At 41.7% G+C, this 13,811-nt stretch overlaps 2 protein-coding genes across 2 annotated transcripts in view; one reads left to right on the top strand and one right to left on the bottom strand.

Annotated features, from left to right (window-relative positions):
* Positions 1-10,878, bottom strand: part of LOC145396770 (ethylmalonyl-CoA/methylmalonyl-CoA epimerase-like) — an 82,098-nt gene extending 71,220 nt beyond the window's left edge. Inside the window, exon 1 of the mRNA XM_080270063.1 lies at positions 10,861-10,878. The gene's annotated coding sequence lies outside the window, so the exon portion shown is untranslated. The remainder of the gene's footprint in view (positions 1-10,860) is intronic.
* Positions 1-13,811, top strand: part of LOC145396769 (putative N-acetylgalactosaminyltransferase 9) — a 96,501-nt gene that overhangs the window by 60,037 nt on the left and 22,653 nt on the right. Inside the window, exon 2 of the mRNA XM_080270055.1 lies at positions 12,516-12,682. Coding sequence (XP_080126181.1) covers positions 12,516-12,682 — 167 coding nt within the window. The remainder of the gene's footprint in view (positions 1-12,515; positions 12,683-13,811) is intronic.

Genomic DNA, 13,811 nt, shown 5'->3' on the forward strand with positions numbered 1-13,811 from the left:
AGCTGTCTCCTAAAATAAATCGGTAAGGAAGCGGTGTTTAGGGAACCCACGAACCCCTCCAACCCACCAACGCACCTTATCATCACTATCACGTCTCTCAGCTGATGAAAACCGTCTGATACAATACCCTTTTCACCTTAACTTGGCCCAGATTTTCGTCCTTTTGCAGCTTCTATCACGTAGCTCAGTGGCGGAGAAAATACTCAACATTCCTTCCATAGCACTTCTTCATGACTAGCGTTATTATTGTTAAGCTGTCTTTATAACTCGGCGCTGAGGATGGAGAGAGAGAGAGAGAGAGAGAGAGAGAGAGAGAGAGAGAGAGAGAGAGAGAGAGAGAGAGAGAGAGAGATTAAGCCGTTTAAAGATAATAAAATACGTAAATAATATACATAAAAGATTACACGACCAAAAAATGTTTCACTTTCTTCATATTTTTTCATCTTTTCACTATCGATACTTCCCTCAGGTGAGTGAAAGCTTCTGGGACTGACCTAAAATATGTGCCAAATTGCGTCAGCTTAGCAAATAAATAAAAATAAATATGTAAATTGATAAATAGATAGATAGAGATACACAGATACGGAAAAAGTTAGATAGCAAATAAATTAATGCGTAAATAGATAGACAGATTGATAGATAGATTGATGGACATATATAGACTGATATAGAAATACGTAAATAGTAATTGGAAAATACTGAACATAATTAACGGTAAAACAGGAGGCGGGACAGGTGTGGCCAAACAGGTGAGACCCCCGTAATAGGAGACGAGGCCTATTTTTATGCAACCACAACTACAAAAACACAATCTACACCATTCCCCCCAAAACAACAATAACAACAAGAGCTGTAGTAGTAGTGGTAGCAGTAATAGTATTAGTAGTAGTAATAGTAATAGTAGTAGCAGCAGTTGTAGTAGTAGAAGTAGTAGTAGTAGTAGTGACAGCAGTAGTAGTGGTTGTAGTAGTAGTAGTAGTAAATGATAATAAATAATAATAATAATAATAATAATAATAATAATAATAATCCATCAAACAAATCAATACAAACCAGGAAAAAGTCCATAACAAAGCGAGAGAGAGAGAGAGAGAGAGAGAGAGAGAGAGAATGAACCACCAATGTACCGAAGTTGCGTACCGATATTATTTTTTTTTTTTAAAGCGGAAAGCATAGTTATTACTACATCACGGTACAGAGAGAGAGAGTGTGTGTGTGTGTGTGTGTGTGTGTGTGTGTGTGTAGTGGGGTGTGGCCTGGAGGGGAAAGTGTAGCAGAGGTGAGGTTTGCTAGGGTAAAAATCTCTCTCTCTCTCTCTCTCTCTCTCTCTCTCTCTCTCTCTCTCTCTCTCTCAGTATATATACTTACAGAAACATACAGACATAGACTTAAAAATGTACACACACACACACACACACACACACACACACACACACACACACAAACACACATCTAACCAAGATCTCAACTGTACCGTGCACGCGATAGTACTTTCTCTTACACACACACACACACACACACACACACACACACAAATCAGGATCTCAGCCATATAACGCAATGATACTTTCTCTTACGCACATATGGCCCCTCTCTCTCTCTCTCTCTCTCTCTCTCTCTCTCTCACACACACACACACACAAACACACACACACACACACACACACACACACACTCACACACACACATTATTCGCAAATATTTCACAAATCAAGATATGAATTACAAACGCAAGGTCACTTTCTCCCTTACGCAAATACGCATGCAGGCTCTCTCTCTCTCTCTCTCTCTCTCTCTGCATGAAAGTAGGTATATATGTGTATGTGTATAATGTGTATGTAGTATGTATGTATCTGACGCAGTGTTTATCGTATACACACACACACACACACACACACACACACACTTCATTCCAGTTTTTCTCGCTGTCTTGGATGCGTGCGATCCTTACTGGAAACACTAAGCTAATTGCACCCAGTTTCTCTGGTCTTCGTATTTTTGCACTCAAATTCGCTCGTCTCACCAGTTTCTCAAAATTCTTCGTTCAAATTAATTCAGTCTTTCCAATTTTCTTCACTCAGACTGACAGGCAGTTTGTTGATTCATCGACACTGCCTTCGTTCAGATTAAAGTCTTTTGCTTTACATGTATAGTATTTATTTGTCCCACAGTGATTTGTTGTCACCTATGAGTCTCACATTTCTTTAATGAAAGTGTCATATATATATATATATATATATATATATATATATATATATATATATATATATATATATATATATATATATCGTTTACCTATCTAACAATCTATGTATATACATACGCACACAGTATATCAAGTTGCTCACGTCACTCTTTGGTATTTACTGCAGTTCGTATGATGCCTCGTTTGTATCGCGTCGTTTTGTTTTCTCCACTTAGCTTCGTGTTATTCATTAAATTAACGTTCATTCTGCATCACATGGTTTGGTAATGCTTGGGGGGGGCGTATTTATAAAGAGGCTTCGTAACAGCCCTTCCTTAGCGATTTATTCTGCAAATTACATCTTAATAGTCATTAGGCCATTTATACCATTCTAATATTGATCTAGTTTGCATCAGTAACACACAACAGGATACCAAAGTGCACTGTGCTGACCAAATCGCTAAGGAAGAGGTGTTGCGTAGGCCTCGTATGCAAAGCTGATTATATTAGGCTCAAGTAACTTTATAAATATTTTCCTGGATTTTCAGTATTGGTCGCTCACTATTTAGAGCAGTTGTATTTTTTTCACTGCCTTCCTTGACATTTCGTATTGTTTCGTGTGGCTTACTGCTTGGTGTGTGTGTGTGTGTGTGTGTGTGTGTGTGTGTGTGTGTGTGTGTGTGTGGACTGATTCTGCACACACACCCACACCCACACACCCACGGGGGGGGGATGAATAAGGACTGATTCTTCGTATAAACACACACACACACACACACACACACACACACACACACACACACGGGGGGGGATGAATAAGGACTGATTCTTCGTATAAACACACACACACACACACACACACACACACACACACACACACACACACAAAAGTAAACATTCCTCTGATATTAGTGTCAGTGGCTTTAAATGTTTGGCGCCATTTCTTCTTACACCATCATCATCATTATCATCATTCATCATCACCATCTTTATCACCATCATCATCATCAATCATCATCACCATCGTTATCACCACCATCATCAGCATTCATCATCACCATCGTTATCACCACCATCATCAGATCATCACCTCCACCATCACCACCATCATTATCTTTATCACCATCCTCATCATCATCACCATCATTATCATCATTCATCAACGTCATTATCATCACCATCATCATCATCATCACCATCATCATCAACGTCATTATCACCCCCACCCTCACCCCCACCATCATCATCATCATCATCATCATCATCATCATCATCATCATCACCAATATGGCCTGAGAAGGGGGGTCAGAATTCGCAAATTTTCTTGAGCGTCAGGAAAAGGATTGGGAGAAAATCGGAGAGAGAGAGAGAGAGAGAGAGAGAGAGAGAGAGAGAGAGAGAACAGGACCACGAAGGAACATAGGAAGAAAACCCGAGGAAAAAAAATAAAAACTTCAAAATGAGGGACAAAAAAAAAAATTGTTTGAGGTGAGAGTAAGAGAGATGGAAAGGAAAAAAAAAATGATAAAAAAAAAAACAAGAAAAATTGAGAGGAGCCATTACAGGAAAAGGAGAGAAAATATAGGAAGAAAAATCAAGAAAAACAGACTTCAGAATTTGGGACTAGAGAAAATTGTTAGAAATGAAGAATTGAGTGTAATAGGACAAGGATAGGAAAAAAACAGGAAAAACAGCAAGAAAAACAAGATGATAGATGGACCATAATAGGAAAAGGATATAGGGTGAAAATTCAAGAAAAAGACTTCAGAATCAGACTAGAAAAAAAAAGTTGGTTGTAATAGGACAAGGATAGGAAAAATGGGGAAAAGAACAAGAAAAACAGGCGACAGAGGAGCCATAACAGGAAAATAAGACAAAACACAGGAATGAACAAGAAGGAAAATACTTCAGGATTAGGGACTTTATTGGAAAAGGAAAAATTATATAGGAAAAAACAGCAAGGAAACAAGACGTCGGAATTTGGAGCTATAATAAGACAAGGATAGGAACACATGGGAAGGAAAAAAAGGACGAGAGAAAATCCATATACACATAGGAAAAAGTAATATTAAAACTTTTTTTCGAATTAGGATTTGTAATATGGATAAAAGATACATGAACAAATGTCCTCTAAATTAAAAAAATATATAAAGAAAAAAATGGGGAAAAAATAGGTCATTACAGTAGAATTAGTTAGTGAACTGGGGCAAGAATAAATAAACAGTAATATATTATGAGTTTTAAAAATGCCAAATAACATCGAAAGAAAGAAAAAGAAAAAGCATCGCCAATATTTTTTTAACAGATGAAGAACAGAGGAAGAAAAAATAAATACAAAAATCCATACATCAGATTACATATACCAGATTCCATGCACCACATTCCATGCACCAACTTCCATACACGACACTCATTAAACACACACACACACACACACACACACACACACACACACACACACACAAGGAATAAGAAAAAAAAACATGAATACACAGGTGTCAAAATCAGCAGGTAAATTACGTCACGCATATTATAAAAAAAAACTACAGGTATTATCAAAAACTCAACAGAATTTCAATATATAATACGGATGGAAAAATAATGAATAAAGTATCACAAATAAGAAATACAAGAAAACACAGCCTGGATTTGAAATTTTGAGAAAGGAGGAAAAAAAAAAAAACAGAAAAAGAACAGAAAAGACAAAGTACAGGCGTCACAAGAACCAGGATTATTACGTCCCGGTTAAAAAAAGGAAACAAACAAACAAACAAACAAACATAGGTCAGAACTGGTACGCGTGACGTCATAAAAATTGCTGGGCGAATAAATAAAAAAAATAGCCAGGGGAATATATGGGAAAAATAGCCAAGAGAATATATGCAAAAAAAATAGCCAGAGGAATATGTGAAAAAATAGGCAGAGGAATATATGGGAAAAAAATAGGCAGAGGAATATATGGAAAAAAAAATAGCCAGAGGAATATATTGCAAAAAAATAGGCAGAGGAATATATGAAAAAAATAGGCAGAGGAATATATGGAAAAAAAAATTGGCAGAGGAATATATGGAAAAAAAAATAGCCAGAGGAATATATTGCAAAAAAAAAAATAGCCAGAGGAATATATGAAAAAAATAGCCAGAGGAATATATGAAAAAAATAGCCTGAGGAATATATGAAAAAAATAGCCTGAGGAATATATGGAAAAAATAGCCTGAGGAATATATGAAAAAAATAGGCAGAGGAATATATGGAAAAATAGGCAGGGGAATATATGGGAAAATAGCCAGAAGAATATATTGGAAATAAATAATAGCCAGAGGAATATGTGAAAAAAAATAGCCAGAGGAATATATGGGAAAAAATAGCCAGGAAAAAAAAAAAACGATTGTGGAAAAAAATGAAACAAGTGAAATGAAAATGTTGTATTGTTATGGACTGAAGAAATGGAATGGAATAAATCAAATCTGGCAGGTGTTACGTCAGACCTAAAAAACATTATGAATAAAAAAGGGTTGATTAATATATAGAAAGGGAAGAAATTGAAAAGGAAAGTCAAAAAGGCAGTTGTGTTGGTATGGACTGAAAAAGATATATAAAGAGGTCCTGATAGCGGAGAAAGAAAGAACACACACACACACACACACACACACACACACACACACACACACACACACCAGCAAAGTCGTGTTCCTTTCCCATAACACACTCATCATTGCCTCACCACACACACACACACACACACACACACACACACACACACACACACACACACACACACACCAGCAAAGTCGTGTTCCTTTCCCATAACACACTCATCATTGCCTCACCACACACACACACACACACACACAAGGATGTGGTAAAAAATAGTAATACATTCTAACGCAATAAGATGTAATATTACGAGAGAGAGAGAGAGAGAGAGAGAGAGAGAGAGAGAGAGAGAGAGAGAGAGAGAGAGAGAGAGAGGCGTGTCTGGAAAGTGAAGAATTCCTGAGGGGAGGGCGGTAGGGGAGGGGGGAGGGAGAGAGGGAGGGGAGGGCGGTAGGGGAGGGGGGAGGGAGGGGATAGGAGAAACTAGGTGGGGAGGGGATGGAAGAGAAAGGGAAAAGGGTAAGGGGAGAGGGAGGGGGAGGAGGCAGGTATTAGAGAAGGTGAGCGGGAGGGGGAGGGGAGAAAGAGGGGGGAGGGAGAGCGAAGAGGGGGAGGGGAGAAAGAGGGGGGAGGGAGAGCGAGGAGGGGGAGGGGGTTATCTACCTTCTAGTGGGGGGGGGTTAGGTGGCTTTCCAACCCTTCTAGGCCACTCACTTCTACTTATTTATTTTTCATTCAGTCTTTACCTTCAGACGATTTCACTCAGCTCTGGTTAAAATTTCCTTACCTGATGGTGGGGGGTGTATCTGTAGCCAACCCCTCCACTCCTACCAACCCCTCCACTCCTGCCAACCCCTCCACTCCTACCAACCCCTCCACTCCTACCAACCCCTCCACTCCTGCCAACCCCTCCACTCCTACCAACCCCTCCACTCCTGCCAAAACCCCTCCACTCCTGCCAACCCCTCCACTCCTACCAACCCCTCCACTTCTGCCAACCCCTCCACTCCTACCAACCCCTCCACTCCTGCCAACCCCTCCACTCCTGCCAACCCCTCCACTCCTACCAACCCCTCCACTCCTGCCAAAACCCCTCCACTCCTGCCAACCCCTCCACTCCTGCCAACCCCTCCACTCCTGCCAACCCCTCCACTCCTACCAACCCCTCCACTCCTGCCAACCCCTCCACTCCTACCAACCCCTCCACTCCTGCCAAAACCCCTCCACTCCTGCCAACCCCTCCACTCCTACCAACCCCTCCACTCCTACCAACCCCTCCACTCCTGCCAACCCCTCCACTCCTGCCAACCCCTCCACTCCTACCAACCCCTCCACTCCTGCCAACCCCTCCACTCCTACCAACCCCTCCACTCCTGCCAACCCCTCCACTCCTACCAACCCCTCCACTCCTACCAATCCCTCCCCAGCTTAATAAAACCGTCTAAGAGGCAAGAATTAAAGCGTCATCGGACTGAAGGGGTTGTTTATTTCTGAGCAAGGGATAAATTGATAAAACATGTCATCGTCCTGAAGAGGTTAATGAAAAAAAAACCCGTCTGAATAACAAAAAATAAAAATAAACCCGTCCTGGCAGTGAAGGGGTTTACTAGGACGTGCGTGTGGTAGGAAGGCTTGCGTGCGTGAAGTTGCGTGCGATACCACTGCGTGCGGGGAGATTGCGTGAGTTATGAGGAAAGATGTGGTGCAAATGCCTCAGCCTTCCGTTATTTCTTAGTGCGTCAAAAATTGCGTGAGGGAAAAGTGCGTGTGATATGAGTGCGTGCGGGGAGATTGCGTGCGGTACGGGGGAAGATAAGGAGCAAATGCCTCAGCCTCTTTACTACGATAATTTATTCCTAAGTGGGTTAAAAACTGCGTGGGGGAAAATTGCGTGTGCGACAATTGCGTGCGGGGAGATTGCGTGCAGTATGGGGGAAGATAAGACGTAAACTGCCTCAACTTTTCCACCACGATAACATTATTTTTTATATGCGCTAAAAACTGCGTGAGGAAATATTGCGTGTGATACAAAAGCGTGCGGGAAAATTGCGTGTGATAAAACTGCGTGAGGGAAAAGTGCGTGTGATAAAACTGCGTGAGGGAAGGTTGCGTGTGACCAAAGTGCGTCCGGGAATATTGCGTGTAATAAAAGTGCGTGAGGGAAGGTTGCGTGAGATATGGAGAAAATCCCTTCTCTCCACAACGATATTTATTTTTGAAAATTTACCTTCAGACGATTTTATTCAGCTGAGGAGACATTTCTCGGACTAGAGGGGTTGGCGGCAACCTAGACTGACCCCGGTGACCTCCAATGACCCCTGTGACCTCCATTGACCCCTATGACCTCCAATGACCCGTGATCTCCACTGACCCCTGCGACCCATTGACCTATGACCTCCACTGACCCCTGTGACCTCCATTGACCCGTGACCTTCAATGACCCCTGTGACTTCCACTGATCCCTGACCTCCACTGACCCCTCAACCCATTGACCCCTGTGACCTCCAGTGACCTGACCTCCATTGACCTGTGACCTTCAATGACCCCTACTACCTTGTTTTCAGAGGACGGAACAGGGTCACGCGAGCACCTTAAGTCGTGGTTGTGTGAAATTCGATGACTCCTTATTATGAGGCAGCAGTGCGTCTCCTTGGTTACTATCTATCTATCTATCTATCTATATACCTAGGCTGCTTCCCCCAAGAAAAGGGAGGTAGCCGAGACAGGACGACTCACTCTCCATTTACTCATCCATTCAAACACATTCATTCGCATCTTAGCTCCAAAGGGGAGAACGGACAGATCCTCACCGCATCACACTTGGTTACTAGTCAGAATAAACCCTCCAATCTGACCACACCTGAACCGAGCTGAGAGGGGTTTGGGATCTCTGTCAGGTGTGTGTGTGTGTGTGTGTGTGTGTGTGTGTGTGTGTGTGTGTGTGTGTGTGTGTGTGTGAAGCCTTGGGTGAGTAATTAAGGTGTGGGCGGACGGAAAAGTATGGTGATTGCAGTTAATGGCGTGTGTGTGTGTGTGTGTGTGTGTGTGAAGCCTTGAGTGAGTAATTAAGGTGTGGGCGGACGGAAAAGTATGGTGATTGCAGTTAATGGCGTGTGTGTGTGTGTGTGTGTGTAAAGATGTGTCATGTATTTACGTATGCATGGATGGACGGATGCATGCATGTATGTATGCATGGCTAACTAGAAAGTGTGTGCACCAAGAATAAAGGCTATGGACGTGTGTGAAAGGAGGAGGAGGAGGAGGAGGAGGGGGAGGAGGAGGAGGAGGGGGAGGAGGAGGAGGAGGAGGAGGAGGAGGAGGGGGAGGAGGAGGAGAAAGTCTAGCAAGAAAAATCACCCTATTCACCCTATACTTCCCATGTATCCTTGTCTACCTCCCTTATCTCCCTGTCTACCTCCCTTATCTACCTGTCTGCCTCCCTTATAAACCTACCTACCTCCCTTATCTACCTGTCTACCTCCCTTATAAACCTATCTACCTCCCTTGTTTACCTGTCTACCTCCCTTATCTCCCTGTCTACCTCCCTTATCTACCTGTCTACCTCCCTTATAAACCTACCTACTTCCCTTATCTACCTGTCTACCTCCCTTATAAACCTACCTACCCACCTTGTCTACCTGTCTACCTTCCTTATAAACCTACCTACTTCCCTTATCTACCTGTCTACCTCCCTTATAAACCTACCTACCCACCTTGTCTACCTGTCTACCTCCCTTATCTATTTACCTCCCTTGTAAACCTACCTACCTCCATCTTCCCTTTAACAGCCTCACTTCTACTTTCTCATACTAGTTATTTCTTAGTTTCCTTGTATTTTTCCTCTTTTTTTCCTGTTTTTCCCACGATTTTATTTTCCTTACTTTACTTTAATTTCACTCTTATTTATGTCTTTATGTGTCTATTATTTCTTCGTATTTTCCCGGTGTTTTTCTTTTGTTTTTTCCTTATTAATGTTTACTCCCATAATCATGCTTGTTCTGGCGGCAATTTCACAACTCGTCACACACACACACACACACACACACACACACACACACACACACACACACACACACACACACACACAGCCTAGAAAAGTTGTGTCCCCTGCCCATAACACACTAACCATTGCCTCACCACACACACACACACACACACACACACACACACACACACACACGCAGTGGTAACGTTCCCGCTTGCCAACTGGTGGACGGGAGTTCGCGCCTCGCTCAGGTTGCGAAAAGTTTCACTGACGAAGTGGCTGGTTACTGTCCCCCTTGTGCAAGGGGATGGGTGTGTGCGTGTGTGAAGGTCACAGCCTTGCCCTTAGATCGGACTATATGAGCTCTCAGCTTCCTTCCGGGAGGGTAAAAGCTGACGATCACGCCCATCAAGTGATCCTGACCGACCCGGTGAATTACACACACACACACACACACACACACACACTCAAAGGGTCCGTTTCCTCGTCGGCTGAGGATGCTCCCTAACACCATTTCCTAAGTAATTTATTTTCCTTATTTACACCTTGCTGCCCTACTTTGTCACATAGATCCTTCCAGTATATACGAGTCTTAAAATACTATCTAGAAGGATGGCCACAAACAAATCGCCTCCATGTCGCCCTGTCCTCTGTCATTTGGCTGCCCTCCCTCCAGCTTAGAATACAACTCCCTATTACACACCCATATATTGTCAAAAATGGGAAACTAATACCCATAGGTTCAAAATATACCTATGGTTTCTTGACACCAAACAATTTCAATGTTAGGCAAGTAGTAAATAAATATCTTCCGTTTGAAAAATACATGGAAATTTAAATTCAGTATATATTACCTCGAATTCTGAGTGACATAGGAGGCCCGTAACACCTCATCCTTAGCGATTTACTTCACATATTTACACCTTAACATCTTTACTTTTATTTGTATCACTTTCATATCGACATAGTTTCCATAACATACAAAATTATACCGAAATGTAATACCCAGACTAAATCTCTATGGAAAAGGTGCCACGAAGCCTCTTATTTTACACAATACACGAGTCAGTGTTAAATTCAAGGGGGTACATACCTTGAAATATAGTAATTAGTGTAGTGACCCCCCCGGGAGACCTCAGCAAACTCTCTGAAAACGAAACAAATAAAAATAAATAAATACAATATATGAATAAATAAATAAATACAATACTAAATAAATACATGAATACAGAAATTACGTAACATAAATAAAATGAAGTGAAAAAAGTACTGCATATCCACAAACATATGACACTGACTGATTTAAACTGTACACGTCCCTATTACGTACGAAAATGCAGCAATCAGAAATGAAAAGTGGCTAATTGTTTTTTAATTCAGGTGGCAGTGTTGATGCAGGTAACTCAAACTTCATTTCCAAACACTTGTGACTGGCTGTTTTTTTTTTTTTTTTTTTTTCTCACAAACTTTGCTTCAACTTACAGACCAATTCGAATTATGGGATGTAAAGAATGCGCTCGTGTGTGTGTGTGTGTGTGTGTGTGTGTGTTCATTTTGGAGGGGTAATTTTTTCCCCATGGTGGAAAATAAAACAAAGCAAACACAGGTCAGAGGTATTGACACACACACACACACACACACACACACACACACACTCCAACCATTTCAACTCACGATCCGCAGGGAATACTTGGGTAAAATACTGACTCTTATACTGTAACATTTCTTTTGCAGGAAGGCAGTAGGAAGGATAATGCAAAATAATAAAAGAATAATAATAATCTTTCCATGTATCTTATTTCTCCTGTAAAAACAATTATTTCTCACAGTAATGGGAGAAAAATGTTGAAAGCTGTTTTGTGAATATTATCCTTGAGAGAGAGAGGGGGGGGGATTTTACACACACACACACACACACACACACACACACACACACACACACACACACACATGCTTACAAGACTGTCCATCGTAGGGCTGACTAATTTAAATCTGTTAGGAAGAAAAAATAATGAGCTCTGGTGATACTATACTTCTTTGCCAGGGATGTGAGGCAGGATATGACCATGCAACTCATTAACCCATTCTGCTGGAACTAAAAGGGAATTCTAAAGGTAATACGTGTCCTGTGGTAACTACTGTATAAAGGGGAAAATAACTGTAGATAACACGAAGAACAGTAAACTCCCTGGGGACGATGGGGGAAAAGAATACCTCCCCATTTTCCCAGCTTGTCGTAAGAGGTAACGAAATGGGGCCTTTTTGTCTCCAGTCTTTCCCTCCTTACTATCATCTTCTGCACTTCTGTCCTACCCGTCTTCTTCATCTTTCCCTGTTTCTTCCGGCCTTTATTTCCCCTCTACTCCAACAGTGCCATTGACCCGTATCATGGCTGGTGCTAATTCTTCATTATTCCTTCGTTCCTTCCTCTGATGTAAGGTACGAGAAAACCACAGTAATTAAATACGTCATGGGTAAAATACTTCCTGTGATACCTGTTGTATTAAAGCGAAAAAATGGTGATATATAGTACAGTATTTTCTATGCTTGTAGGTGTGAGGTTGGAGATGATTGTGATACAAGTTCTGTTGGTGAAAAATAAACAATAATCCATAATAAATTTGACACATGTAAGGATTTTGGAGCCATCATAAACGATACGACAGATGAAGTGCTTCCCATGATATGTGTTATAAGAATGAGCAAAAATACGCTGTACGTTCTGTAATATATTTCCATTATCGGCAGGTGCAAGACCATCCGGTACGACAGTGACCTTCCCACCGCCTCCGTCATCATCATCTTCACCAATGAGGCCTGGAGTCCTCTCATCCGCACCATCTGGTCTGTCATCAACCGGTCACCTAAGCGATTCCTTAAGGAGATTGTCCTCGTTGATGACTTTTCCGATAGAGGTCAGTGCAAGGGAAATTATGACAATTAGACCTCAATTAAAGTTCTTTCAATCTGTTCTGGTATCAAGTTGGATGGATTATAATTAAATGGACACCTGGTGGCCTAAGGGATTATGGTGCGTCAGTTAGATGTGGCCCAAAATGGTTTAAATGTGAGGGACAGTTGGGTGCTCACAGTGGCACTCAGGGCTCAACCTAGTCGGAAATGTTGGGACTGTCCTGCCCAGTCACAGGAGTAGAGGATTAGACAGACAAATACACAGATACGTATTAAAGTGGCTTATGATTCATTTTAAAGATTAAGTCAGAAATGAGTAGTTTTTTGTGTTTCTTAACTTCTCAGTCAAGAACCAGAAGAAAGTTGATCACCAAGAAGTAACTGGAGGCCTTTTACTCAAGCAGTACCGTCAAGGGAATTAGGCTGGTCACCTGCCCTTAAGTGGAAAAGTTTCTAGAGAAGGGAAAGAAGTTGCATGCTGCCTTCATGGATTTGGAGAAAGCATATGACAGGGTGGATAGATATGGAATGTGGAAAATAATAAGAATATAAGGAGTAAATGGGAAGTTGCTGAATGTAATGAAGAGTATGTATGAAGGGGTAATAAGGCTGCAGTGCGTGTGGAAGTGAACTGAGTGAATTTTCCTATTTGAATGTTGGATTGAAACAGGGATGTGTCAGGTCCCCATGGCTGTTCAATCTGTATATGGATGGGATATAAAAGAGGTACAAGGTAAGGCAGTGGATGCTGGAGTGACCCTAACGAGAGAGGGCAGTGTCTGGAAACTCCCTGTACTGTTGTTTGCAGATGATACTGTATTGTTAAGTGAAGATGATGGGGAACTGCAAGGGTTGGTGAATGAGTTTGGTAGAGCATGTATGAAACGGAATCTAAAGGTGAATGTAGGGATAAGTAAAGTTATGGTCTTCGAGAGAAGTGAAGCCACTGAATGTACCGTGAGGCTGAATGAGGAGAAAATGGAGTATGTGAGTGCATTTAAGGACTTGAGTAGTGTGATGAGTAAGGATGGAAGTTAAGAGAATAAAGTGCTTGAAAGGGTACAACAGGGAAGAAAGGTTGCTGTTTCTTTGAAGGCGGTGATAAGGAGCTGGAAAGTGAGTCTGGAAGTA

The sequence above is a fragment of the Coenobita brevimanus genome, chromosome 39 (genome assembly GCF_032717465.1).
Source record: "Coenobita brevimanus isolate Jiangsu-jjx chromosome 39, ASM3271746v2, whole genome shotgun sequence".
NCBI lineage: Eukaryota > Metazoa > Arthropoda > Malacostraca > Decapoda > Coenobitidae > Coenobita > Coenobita brevimanus.